At 30.8% G+C, this 12,385-nt stretch overlaps 5 protein-coding genes and 1 non-coding gene across 8 annotated transcripts; 2 read left to right on the top strand and 4 right to left on the bottom strand.

The window, feature by feature from the left end:
* Window positions 1-980: 980 nt before the first annotated feature.
* On the bottom strand, window positions 981-3,075 carry CPR1 (F-box and associated interaction domains-containing protein). 3 transcript variants are annotated; one of them, NM_001340790.1, is made up of 3 exons: window positions 1,740-3,075; window positions 1,380-1,638; window positions 981-1,232 (listed from the first exon to the last, which is right to left on the bottom strand). In NM_001340790.1, the coding sequence occupies exons 1-2, from the start codon at window positions 2,939-2,941 to the stop codon at window positions 1,599-1,601; spliced, it is 1,242 nt and encodes a 413-aa protein (NP_001328191.1). In that variant the 5' UTR covers window positions 2,942-3,075; the 3' UTR covers window positions 981-1,232; window positions 1,380-1,598. The 3 variants fall into 3 exon arrangements, with proteins under 3 accessions (NP_001328191.1, NP_192993.2, NP_001078377.1); NM_117326.4 differs by having other exon boundaries at window positions 1,563-1,638; NM_001084908.2 differs by having other exon boundaries at window positions 981-1,638.
* A 637-nt stretch (window positions 3,076-3,712) lies between these two features.
* Window positions 3,713-4,556, bottom strand: AT4G02905. The gene is made up of 3 exons (NR_143985.1): window positions 4,390-4,556; window positions 4,211-4,288; window positions 3,713-3,806 (listed from the first exon to the last, which is right to left on the bottom strand). It is a non-coding gene; the product is annotated as an uncharacterized misc_RNA (transcript).
* An 83-nt stretch (window positions 4,557-4,639) lies between these two features.
* Window positions 4,640-5,592, top strand: AT4G12555 (uncharacterized protein; the record flags this gene model as incomplete). Its single annotated transcript, NM_001340789.1, has 3 exons — window positions 4,640-4,675; window positions 5,236-5,423; window positions 5,496-5,592. The coding sequence occupies 3 exons, from the start codon at window positions 4,640-4,642 to the stop codon at window positions 5,590-5,592; spliced, it is 321 nt and encodes a 106-aa protein (NP_001329315.1).
* AIR1 (Auxin-Induced in Root cultures 1) lies at window positions 4,951-5,641 on the bottom strand. Its single transcript, NM_117325.2, has one exon. The coding sequence runs from the start codon at window positions 5,578-5,580 to the stop codon at window positions 5,245-5,247; it is 336 nt and encodes a 111-aa protein (NP_192992.1). The 5' UTR covers window positions 5,581-5,641; the 3' UTR covers window positions 4,951-5,244.
* Window positions 5,642-9,897: 4,256 nt separating this feature from the next.
* Window positions 9,898-10,557, bottom strand: AT4G12545 (Bifunctional inhibitor/lipid-transfer protein/seed storage 2S albumin superfamily protein). The gene has a single exon (NM_179035.1). The coding sequence runs from the start codon at window positions 10,494-10,496 to the stop codon at window positions 10,170-10,172; it is 327 nt and encodes a 108-aa protein (NP_849366.1). The 5' UTR covers window positions 10,497-10,557; the 3' UTR covers window positions 9,898-10,169.
* On the top strand, window positions 10,114-10,662 carry AT4G12543 (uncharacterized protein; the record flags this gene model as incomplete). Its single annotated transcript, NM_001340788.1, is given in 5 exon segments — window positions 10,114-10,140; window positions 10,161-10,348; window positions 10,368-10,532; window positions 10,593-10,619; window positions 10,647-10,662. The coding sequence occupies 5 exon segments, from the start codon at window positions 10,114-10,116 to the stop codon at window positions 10,660-10,662; spliced, it is 423 nt and encodes a 140-aa protein (NP_001328246.1).
* Between the last annotated feature and the right edge of the window lie 1,723 nt (window positions 10,663-12,385).

The following is a 12,385-nucleotide window of genomic DNA, read 5'->3' as shown; positions in this document are numbered from 1 at the left end:
TTACTATTTAGATCTTTGGTAAATGTAACCAAACATTGGCAACTTGGTGGTAAAGGAATCGTGACAAAACGTAAACTTGATATTTTGGATTCGTTACACACCAAATTTTTTACTAAGTTTTGTTTGGTTAGTCGAAATGGTATCACGATTTAGACTATTAAAAACTCGAGAAATAGGCAATGACGACTACACTTACGATAGCGCCGATTAGTAAAATCTAAATGGAAAACTTGGATTTTTGTAGTTATCCATATGAAGAATTTTGAGCAAAATAGTTTAGTTTGACCAATAATAGGATTGCTCACGAAACACAATATTTCGACGAGGGTAATAAGCAAGCTGTAGAAAGTTTCTTATTGACTACTTATAAAATTGTCGATGAAAGATTCAACTTTCTACTTAGTGATCTCAAAAGTTATTGTAGAAAAACGTTAGCTCATGTCGATGATTTAATAATATTAATAAATAAATGAAAAGATAGCAAAGTATTACAGTAAAACCTCTATATATTAATAATATTAGAACCAAAAAAATTTATTAATTTAAAAAGATATTAATTTATCGAAAATTTAATAAAATTGTACAAATTTCGTAAATTTTTACACAAAATCGATATAAAATGTAATTTTTTTTTATAATCAATAGTATTTCTGAAACCAATTACAATAAAAAAAAAAATTCATTTTGTTAAATATTATAATTGAACACTACAAAAAATTAATAAAAACTGAAGAAAAATATTACAAGAGTCATATTTTACATATGATATTTATAATATATATTAGTAAATTTATACAATTATTAATTTATATTATTGATGAGACCATATATTTATATAAGATTTTTAAAAAAATTATTATCATATTGATTTAGTGATTTGTATCAATTACTCCCAACTCGGAGACGGAAGAATTTATTAATTTATACAAATTATTAATTTAATATTAATTTATATAGGTTTTACTGTAATAGAACCAGCTCTTGTTAAATATGACAAATTTTAATTTATTTAACATCTCATATTATGCAGAAACTTAAAAAAGCAAGTATACAAAGCGTTAGTACTAGTAAGTTATATATATCAAACTTAAAAAGAGTTATTTACAAACCAAAAACATTTGTCCTCTCTTCTATAAGCACATATACGTAGGTAAGTTGTATATTATTCTCCTTTGGTATATTAGAGCTTTTTGGTTGAAGTTATTGTTTGTTCCCCTTCTCGTTTCTCCTCCCTGAAAAAATCATACCCAATGATTGTTTTGCAGATAGATTGATGTGAAAAAACCACACTTGAATATGGTCATATGCTAAAGTAATTATCCTGATGATGACTCCATAACATTTTCTAGGGAATGTTCTAACTTCTAAGCACTCAATACCTATGACATACTGTGACTTTCACTCTTGTCCCAACCCGAATATGAAAATTGCTCGTCCGCCACAAAACAGACACCGGATATGAACGTCCGCGACAAAACAGAGCAGAGACAGAAAAGAATGAAATGCAATAAGAATGCAGCAGCAAACTAGACCCATTAAGAACGGTCAACTTTTTCACTTACCTTGTGCAGCTTTAGCTCCTGTCTCTTGTTTTTGGCTTATAAGACCAGCTTGAATCCTTTGGACAGGAAATCATCCCTGAGAATAAAAACAAACGAGATACTGAACATATCGATACAAAAACGAATGAAAATGATATTAAAGTAAATTGGACTTAGAGAAGAACAAAAAAATCACACCTCCTTTTAGTGTTCTGCATAATTTTAGCTTCTCTAGCTTCTTTAGCTTGTTGTTCTTTTCGATACTTAATGTTATTAAGATCTCCTTTACACCCCAAGACAAGGCTACTCACAACGAGTTCCGCACTATACGAGCTAGGGCAATCCTTAATCCTAAGAGTACTCATCTTCTTACTCTCTAAATCAAACCAGACTAGCTTTGTATTATTAAGCTCCAAAAGAACCTTTTTCTTATCCTTAGAATAAACCAAAGGTCTCATATACGAAAACGACTTCACACTTTTCGGTTTCTGAACCGTAAAAACCTTAGTCCAAGAATCCCTCACATTGTATTCTTTCATCATCCAAACATCAACATAACTCTGATCATAGTTACACATCAAGCAAAGACAACCATCTAAAACACCTATATCCATCTGAATATCAACATTACCATTCGCAACCGCTTCAGGAAACCGAACAATCTCAAACTCTTCCAAGGCAAGATCAAATCTAACAATGAGATTAAACGCAATCAAACCAGGTCTTCTAGGTAAAACCCAATGAAGACTATTACCAGCAAGAACACCATAACCACGACGATACAAGAGATGATAATAAAAGTAAAACAAAAGCTGAATCGACGACGCCACTGATTCGATTCTCTTCCATGAATTCTTCTTCAAACTAAACACTTTAACCTCATAAGGAAAACTACAACCAAGTTCATCTTCTGAATCTATCTTAAACTGAACCATCCTCACAACTTTATAATCATCACTAACAGAATCATAACCTAATCCGTAAAACACGTAACCACGAGTACTCGAACCATCGGGGAGATCGATAGACGAAGGAGGTAATCGATGAATCTGTCGAGTCGAAGGATTAAAAACCGCTAAATCAGTTGGAGAATTCGATAACCCGATTAAACCGTTGGAAGAACCAAAAACTTCGGTCGGACCACCACGTTTCATCGGATGCTCAACGTCGGAGACGGAATCAAGTGAATCGAGATCTACAGAGTAGAGACGAAGAGCTCCTCTGAGAAGAATCATGAGATGATCACCGGTTTGAAGAACGCGATGAAGATGAGATTCGATGAAATCTGGATCGTTGATTAGATGATAACATGGCTTAGAGAGAGCACGGCAACGAACTAGAGTTTTTGCTGGTAATCGGAGGAATATGTCGTTGACGATATCCATTGGAATCGTCGCCATTTTTTGCCAGATTTGAGATTTTTTTTTTGTTTCTCGGGAAAATGTGACGGAGAAGATAAAGTGTGATTTGAGTGCTTTTTACACAGTGGTTGGAGGAGAGATGTCGGTTAGGTTTTTCAGATAATGTTTTTTATTTATCCAAACAATTTTATTAAATTTTCGTTTGTCTTTGGTCAATTTAAAATTAAATTGATACACCTTTTAAAGTTTTTTAACGGTAAAAAAACATACTTTTTTTGTAATTAGGAGATGTATTTCTTGTCTTTTTGAGAAAAGAAAAATATGGTTTGACAGAAACAATTATTTCTCTCTTTTTTTTTTTAAATTTCCAAAATCTAAATTAATTTACTTTACAAAAAAAATCCTTTGTAAGAGCAACAGCCCAAAAAAGAAAAAAGTCGGGTATGGGCTGTTAGGTTCCTTTTAATCCTTTAATGGACTTGGGCCTTTGAGAGAGTTAATCCATGGTAAAATTATTTTTTCAATCAACCATTCATAATTCTTGAACGAATTATGAGTTATGAGTTATGACAGAACTAGTAGTACATTTTTGCTAACGATTTACTTAACATAAAACTTGCATGTTTTTGACAAAAAAAAAAAACTCGCATTTATAGATAACTTAATGCATAAAAACAAAGATTAACACATTTGTCACTGATTAACCACAAACTTACTAAAACTTAAGTTAGATTAATATAAAAATAATTATACATTGATCTTAGTTTGTTGAGTACAAAGATTAATTTAAAGATCTCATGTTTTACTTCTTTATATCTTGCTTTTCCTGTATTTCTTTAACTCTTAGTCTGCTCTATGAGTACTTTGGTTTTTCAACATCAAGTAATTCATTCATGATCTCCATCTGCAAACAGTTTTACAAATCCACATAAAACATTAGGAAGTAAAAAAATCAGCATGTTAGTTAACACATATACACCTTAAGGCCAATTATTTTACACATTAGTTTGCTGATCTTTATTCCTTAATGTATGATATATACCTTTTGAATTTAAATGACATAAGTGATATATAACATACACATCAAACATGACTAAACCATCAAACATCTACTAAATACGCTAATCAAAACAGCATGTCAAAGTGAAATCATAGTAAATGAATTACAACAACACATATTAATTTGAAAAACACCACGATGAGCAAAAAAACAATCGTGTAGCATAATGCTTCTTCATGTTTCAGTCTATTCCCACCATTATAGAAAAAATGAAATATTTGTTTTTAAAAAGACTATGAAAAAGTTACCTTGGAGAACAACTTCATTGGCGAATTTGATTGTGATTGTCGAAGAATCATTTTTTTTCTTCTAGCGGTAAAGAGCACCTAGTGGAGTTGAGGAGTTTACTTTTCAATGTATTGATATATATCAAAAATCTGAAAAGAAAAGAAAATATTATGTTGATATAGAAATATAGCCCAATTACCTCTCGTAATTTTGTCTTCAACACTTCATGTTCCTCTCACCCCTAAAACCAATTATTCCTATCGAAACTCTGAACCATTGAAACTGTAGAGAAAAAATAAGTGCCAAAATATTCACTGTAAAAGAAATTAGGGTTTTGAAACCAAGGAAGAGGAGAATTATATTTTGTATTCGATCGAGTGAGAAATTGTCTGATGTTTGTGGGAGTATAAAAGGTTGAGATCGTGGGCGAAGAAGAAGGATCGTGCATCATGGGTGAGCAGTTTCCAGAAATTGTTGTCGATAAAGTTCATGTTTAATTTTTTCCTTGTTATCATTATTTCATTTTATTTGTTTTTTGTTAATTTTTAAAAAATCTATCTGGCAAATTGTAATTGGTCAGGTGACTTGTGATTTATAAGATAAAAGATATCTTTAAAAACAATTGCTAACTTTAACAAAAGTAAGAAAAAAATGTTTAATCTGTCATATTTAAAGTTTTATATTAAAAAAATAATTTTACTTTTTAATCATTGTTAAGTTTGGTTACCATTTTTGAGTTAGACACATATATAGAGGATATATAAGCTACAACATCAATTTATATTTTTATTAAGCAAATTTGAAATACACAGTTACAAAGAAGAGGAACAACAAAACAAAGGAACAACAAAGTAAAGGAGTATATACAAACTTGTCGATTGTACACACAACCCCATTTTCCATTATTTTGCATCAGAACGTCGTACGTTCATTATTAACAATCCAAGAAAGAAAGAAAAAACAAACATCTTAGAACAACAACAAGTAGGTAAGAAAACATGTTCAAGCATCGGTATGATTCGTTTGTTTCATAGGTATGTCATAGGTATTCAACTTACGCGCACTGGAAACTCTTTGGAGCATTCCTACTACAAACATTGAGGAGTACGCTGAGATTGATAGGAAGGTTAATATTGACAATTCCAAGAATGCTAGCCTTGACTGCAGTGCAAAGGCAGACCGCGGCCTCAAGGTCAGCCAAGCCTTGGATGAGCGAGCAACATGGCTTTACAGGTGGGTTTCCCAATGTTAGGTCCACTAGATTGAGCACAGTGACACAAGTACCGATCTCTATGGAATTTTTAGGACAAGTCCCTGTGGTTGCAGAGGTGTAAGTGAAGAAGAGGAGGTTGAGAGAAACGAAGAGTGCAAGGGGGGTTCTTGGAGCCATTTGTTTGTGTAGTTTAAAAGCTCAAGAAGTAGTAGTGTATTTAATTTGCTTTGAGATTGGTGGGAGAAATGTAAGTTTTTAGTGGGTATTTATAGGGTATTCATTAGGAGGAAATGAGAATGTTTTAATTGTTGATTTTTCTTAATAGGGGATTAGTTGACTAATTATTTTTATATGGATATGATTTGATTATTTGAAAACACTTAAATGGTCATTGTTCAAATTAGCTGGCAATTTCTAAGAGTATATGGTCCTAATTAACAACTTAGTTGGTAACAAGATTGCATATCGAAAATCAAAATATGTACTCTAATAAATTGGTGGTGTAAGTTGGTTAAAAACTACTCTCAAAATTTACGAATTACAGTAAAACCTCTATAAATTAGTAATGTTGGGACTGCGAAATTTTATTAATTTAGAGAGGTATTAATTTATCGATAAATTAATATTTATCAATTTATAGAGAGATTTTCCTAATTTGGTAACATTTTAAAAATTTCTATAAGATTTCCTTCATTATAGAATATATATTTCTAGAACCAGTTACAAGTAAAACATAATAATAATGTTTAGAAAACAACACTAAAAGTTTTGATACAGTAAAATATGAAAACTATAATCAAACAAAGAACAAATATGAATTTAAGCAAAAAAGTATAATAAATATATTATAAAGAATTTTTTTACATAATATATATATATATATAGTTGATACATTTATACAATTATTAATTTATGATATTGATAGGACCATAGATTTACATAGAATTTTCAAAAAAAATATTATCTTATTAATTTATCGATTTATGTCATTTTTTACACTGGTCCTAACTCGGGACCGGAATAATTTATTAATTTATAGAGGTTATTAATTTATAGAGTATTAATTTATAGAGGTTATACTGTATATCAATATATGAACGAGTCTTCACGATTACTAAAAATATAATCAAATATAGTATTTTAACTATATAAATTAGTCGTGGAAAGTCTTATGTAAATTATATGGACTCTAATAAATCAGGTATTATGTAATTTTATATATCTGAATTAGCCTCTTCGATATCCATATTATACAATAAAAACTTTCATGTTTTAAAGCAGAATCAAGACTCTCACTTTTACTTGATGCTCATTGATAAAACTCATACTTATCAATAGGTCTGAACATTAAGAAACTTAGGGCAGAATCTGGTAGGAACCATCCGTGTTCGAAATAGGAAAAATAAAATAAAATCTAATAGGGTAAATATAAAAATGGTTCGATTTCGGTTTTGGTTTTTTCGAGTTTGGATAAAATCATGTATAAATTTTTAGAACTATTAAATACCCGATTCTTTTTGGGTACACAAATACTCAAAATATTATGCAAATACCCAAAACAATTTAGGTAAATATCTAGGTTTTGGATAAAAATTTGTGTATGTACTTATATTGCGGGTATTTAAGTAAAAAATTTGGATATTCAAGTCTAAAGTTATTAGTATGTACTTATTTTGAGAGTATGTTCAGATTCAGATTTAGATGGAGTTCAAGTTAGGGATTATAAGTAAAAGAAATAAGGAATATAGGATTTAGTAGGATAAATCTAATTTTTTGGGTTGGGATTCAGTTCAAAATGTTAGGTTGACGCCGATTAGAGTACTCGGGTTCCGATTTTTATGTCCAGACCTATTTATCAACTTGTTAGAAGTATTTTTTTAAATTCATTTTTCACAGAAGCCAATTACATGAAGAATGTTCTTTTGTTTCTTTCTGGCTTTTTTCAATGACATAAATTACTAGCTAACGCCTTAGATGTGGTTATTTGAAAACCAGGTACAATATTTAAATCAAATTAAAATTAAAATATATCTAAAAATAAATAATTGTTTTTTATGCTTTCACGTTGGCCATGTGAACATATCTTATTATCCTTCATTAATCCGTTTGTCACGGGGCAGACTTATATAACAATTATTTCTAAAACATAAGTTAATCTACACAGTCTCACACGAAGACAAAGTTATGATATCATTTTCATGTGATAATTGTTTTTGTAATCTCAAATGGTTGGACTTATCAAATAATTCCGTATATCAGGGGTTACAAGATGGACAGATAGACTAGTTTGGAATATTATTTTTAAATGGGAGTGATATTTCAGCCGTATGATTTCAACGTTAGAGTTGTCCCAAAAAAATTTAACACAAATTTGAGATCAAAAGTCAAATTGATAGAGTGAATTTGTCTAACTTAAAAAACTTTCTGTATTACTATTAAGCTCTGTTTCTCTTTTTAAACTTCAAAACAAGAATGCATTTGTTCTGAAAATGATTTGTGGATGAATACAAATTTTACATCCTAAAGAAAAGACAAATTATGAATACTATGCGGCCAATTGCAACTATGAAAGGATAGCCATATCCAATATGAATAATATATATATTGTGAGGTTTAGATCCAAATATATTCTAAATCTATACTAAGGTGTAATAACGACAAAATCATCATCGATATTTCTCTTTAGTACAATATGTTTTTCTGATTTATATTGAATGGGAGATGTATGTGCAAGATCATACTACCTTTTATCCTTTTGCTGAATCAATAACATATAAACTTCGTGTATTAGTGGGATTCTTTTTTGTGTGTGAGGCAAATCGTGTATTCTTGTTTTTTTTTTTTACGATGTTCGTATTATAAAATAAGGTCGCATATGCCAAAATATGGTTCCCGGGCAGAAGCTATAGGAGGATAGATCTAGAATTTAGTAGTTATTCGTTCGACAGGCTTGTAATAGTATGATAATCATCATGCCAAATCATTCTTTACTATAGAATCAGTTAATTGTTTTTTATTAGTTTTTCTTTTATTTTATAATTAGTTTTTCTTTGATAAACATAGTATTTCTAAACTTTGATAAACATAGTATTTCTAAACATAGTTTTTTTTGAACAACTACGATATATGGTTCAATGTTTAAACTTTAAACCAAGTAATGATATTGTGGTGTTCATCCGTCTTGTTGATAAAGGCAAAGTTAATCCTTAATGAACATTAATCATTTTCATGGCACCGTATAAATATATGTTTCCATAAATCTGAAATCGTTTGGTTAACGGAGAATAAGTAACAAGCGACGATGATCACCACAATATCATATCGATCAGACTACATCTACATACATATAATAATGATATAAATCGTCAATGATCAAAAACAATCATCAAGTGGAAACGAAGTTGAATTTGCTAGATAATTTACTTTTTGAAAGTTGACCCGATACTTATGGGATTTGTAAAGATAATTTATTCACATAACCTATAGTACCAAACAACTTATGATGCTTAGGGTTTTATTGGATATTACCCACACAAAAAACTACTAATTGCGAGAAGAGTCATCATTTGCATTAAAAATTCCGCATCAAAAAAACGAGACCTAAAATATTATGGGTGTGATAATTAGTACCATATATTTAAAAAAATTAGCTATTTTGTCAACAACTTGATTAATTTTAAAAGGTTCAAGAAATCAAGTTGGAGAAATATTATTTACATACATACAAAATATAGTGTGGCTATTATACGCGAGTATTCCGTACTAATTTATCTCCATTAACAGTGTCATTGTGGGAAACTAGAGATAAAGAAACTGATGAAAAATCCATGCTTATTCTTCTCTACTTCTTCTAAGTAGGTTTCAAAACCGTGGCTGGCCAAACGACGAAGCACCAACTGTCCAAATTAGGAGTTGCTGGCCAAATGTCCAAGAGATTTAAAAAGACTCTCAATCAACATTGGTTCATGTGGGTTTTGGAAGTTCTTGGGACGGTACTGGGAATAAACTTGACAATGTCGGATATGGTTATACCTCCAAGAATATATGGCATATACTCTTGTGTAACAACATCATGCTCTCGGGCTCCACGAACTGGCTTCTACTGTCAAATCTTTAATTGAAGATGAAGATGATGAACAAGGATTCTGAGAAGAAGAAAAAGGGAAATCCAGTGTCTTCATCGACTTTGCCTCAGCGAATTAAGAAGAAAGCCAAAGATTTATCAGGTTTATGACTTAAACCAATATTAAATCACAAATTTTGAATTTAAGGGACTGAAGTCTCGAACTTTCGATTTAGGGGATACAAAACTTTAATTTTTATTTTGTGTGAACTCGGAACGAGGTCTGAAATTTGTGTAGTTGTGGTACTATATGAAACTTTATGCGGCATGCTCCTCAATTTACGGATTCGTAGGGGTCGAACGACCTACTTAGTTGACCAACAATGATAAAAAACATTTGTTTCACATTCGCGGAAAGACCATCTATTTGTGGGAGAACACAGGTCTTTCACCCATATTTTTATTAAGCAAATTTGAAATACACAATTACAAAGAAGAGACGAAGGAACAACGAAGCGAAGGAGTAGATATAAACTTGCCAATTATACACACAACTCCATTTCCATTATTGCATCAGAACGTACGTTCATTTTTAACAATCCAAGAAAAAAAAAAACCTTAGAACAACAACAAGTAGATAAGAAAACATGTTCAAGTATCAGTATGATTCGTTTGTTTTATAGGTATGTCATAGGTATTCAACTTACGCGCACTGGAAACCCTTTGGAGCATTCCTACTACAAACATTGAGGAGTACGCTGAGATTGATAGGAAGGTTAATATTGACAATTCCAAGAATGCTAGCTTTGAGCGCAGTGCAGAGGCAGGCCGCAGCCTCAAGGTCAGCCAAGCCTTGGATGAGCGAGCAACATGGCTTTACAGGTGGGTTTCCCAATGTTAGGTCCACTAGATTGAGCACATTGGCACAAGTACTGATCTGTATAGGACAAGTCCCTGTGGTTGCAGAGGTGCAAGTGAAGAAGAGGAGGTTGAGAGAAACGAAGAGTGCAAGAGAGGTTCTTGGAGCCATATGTTTGTATAGTACAAAAGATCAAGAAGTAGTAGTGTATATAATTTGCTTTGAGATTGGTGGAGAGAAATATAAGTGTTTAGTGGGTATTTATAGGATATTCATTAGGAGAAAAATGAGAAGGTTTTAATTGTTGATTTTTCTTAATAGGGGTTTAGTTGACTAATTTTTTTATAGATATGATTTGATTATTTGAGAACACTTAAATGGTTCAAATTAGGTGGCAATTTCTAAAAATATATTGTTCTAATTAACAACTTAGTTGGTAACTGCATGTCGAAAATCAAAATATTTACTCTAACAATTTGGTGGTATAAGTTTGTTAGACATTACTCCCAAATTTATGAATTCTATCAATATATATGTACGGGCCTTCACGATGATTAAAATTTCAAAAATTGACAAATATAAAGGTTTTCTTGGCACAGAATCCAAATGTTAAGTCTATATAGTATATAGAGATTTGTGTTAACATTCGGTTACCCAATATGTACATAACTAAGGATATCGAAAAAGGAACAATTGTTCTTTATTCTTTCACGTTGGCCATGTGAACATTTCTTATGCCCCTTCAACAAACCCGTTTGTCACGGGGAAGACTTATATAAAACCATTATTTTAAAAACATAATTTAATATACTTAACTCTCACACAAAGACAAAGTTATGATTTCATTTTCATGTGATAATTGTTTTTGTAATCGCAAATGGACTTATTAAATAATTCTGTATATCAGGGGTTACAAGATGGACAATAGACTAGTTTGGATATATATATATTTTTAATTAAATAGAGGTATATCTCAGTCGTATAATTCCAACGTTAGAAATGTCCCAAAAAGAGTTTGACACAAATTTGAGATCAAAAGTGAAAATCCAAATTCGTCTAACTTAACTAACTTTCTGTTTTACTATTTAATTTTATAATTAATTTCTCTTTAATAAACATAGTATTTCTAAAAGAAGTGAAAATGAAAGATGTTGATATGGTTCAATTAGTTTAAACTTTAAACCAAGTAATGATTCATCGTCTTGTTGATCAAGGTAAAGTTAATCCTTGATGAACAAAATCATTTTTATGTCACCGTGTTAATATATGTTTCCATCTGAAATCGTTGGGTTAACTAACAAAAAATAAGTAACAAGTCGATGATCATGACCACAATATCATCGATCACCAGTTCACCACAATACATATAATAGTGGCATAAAATCGTCAATGATCAGAAACAATCATCAACTGAAACCAAGTTTAATCATCTGTGTAATTTTATTTTTTGAAAGTTGACCCGATACTTATGGGATTTGCAAATATTTGATTCACATTATCACATAACCGATAGTACCAAACGACCTTTGTGCTTAGGTTTTCATAGAAAAATTATGAATAGCTAGAAATATCATCATTTTCATTGAAAATCCCACATCAGAAAAACGAGACCTAAAATATTATGGGTGTGATTAGTACCATATCATTAAAAAATGTAGCTATTTTTTGTTTACCAACAACTTCATTAATATTAAAAGGCTCAAAAAGTCAAGTTGGAGAAATATTATTTACATATATATATATATATATAAATATAGTGTAGGATATATACATGCATTTCGTGCCAATTTATACATATTAATATTGGCATTACGAAAAACTGAAAATAAAAAAGTAAATTAACTCACGCTTATTCTTCACTATCTTCTAAGTATGTTTCAAAACATGGCCATTTGATCGGTGTATACAACATTTTCACCAATCCAGAGCAGTCTGTAAAGAATGTAACATACGTCTTTTATTCAACGATCAAAACCCACCCCACAACAGTACTTCCAACTCGGAATATTGTGGCGACATACATACTCATTCGAAGATTGCAGCAATATTAGAGCAATATT

This window comes from Arabidopsis thaliana, chromosome 4 (genome assembly GCF_000001735.4).
Source record: "Arabidopsis thaliana chromosome 4, partial sequence".
Lineage (NCBI taxonomy): Eukaryota > Viridiplantae > Streptophyta > Magnoliopsida > Brassicales > Brassicaceae > Arabidopsis > Arabidopsis thaliana.
This window is presented reverse-complemented; position numbering and strand designations above follow the sequence as displayed.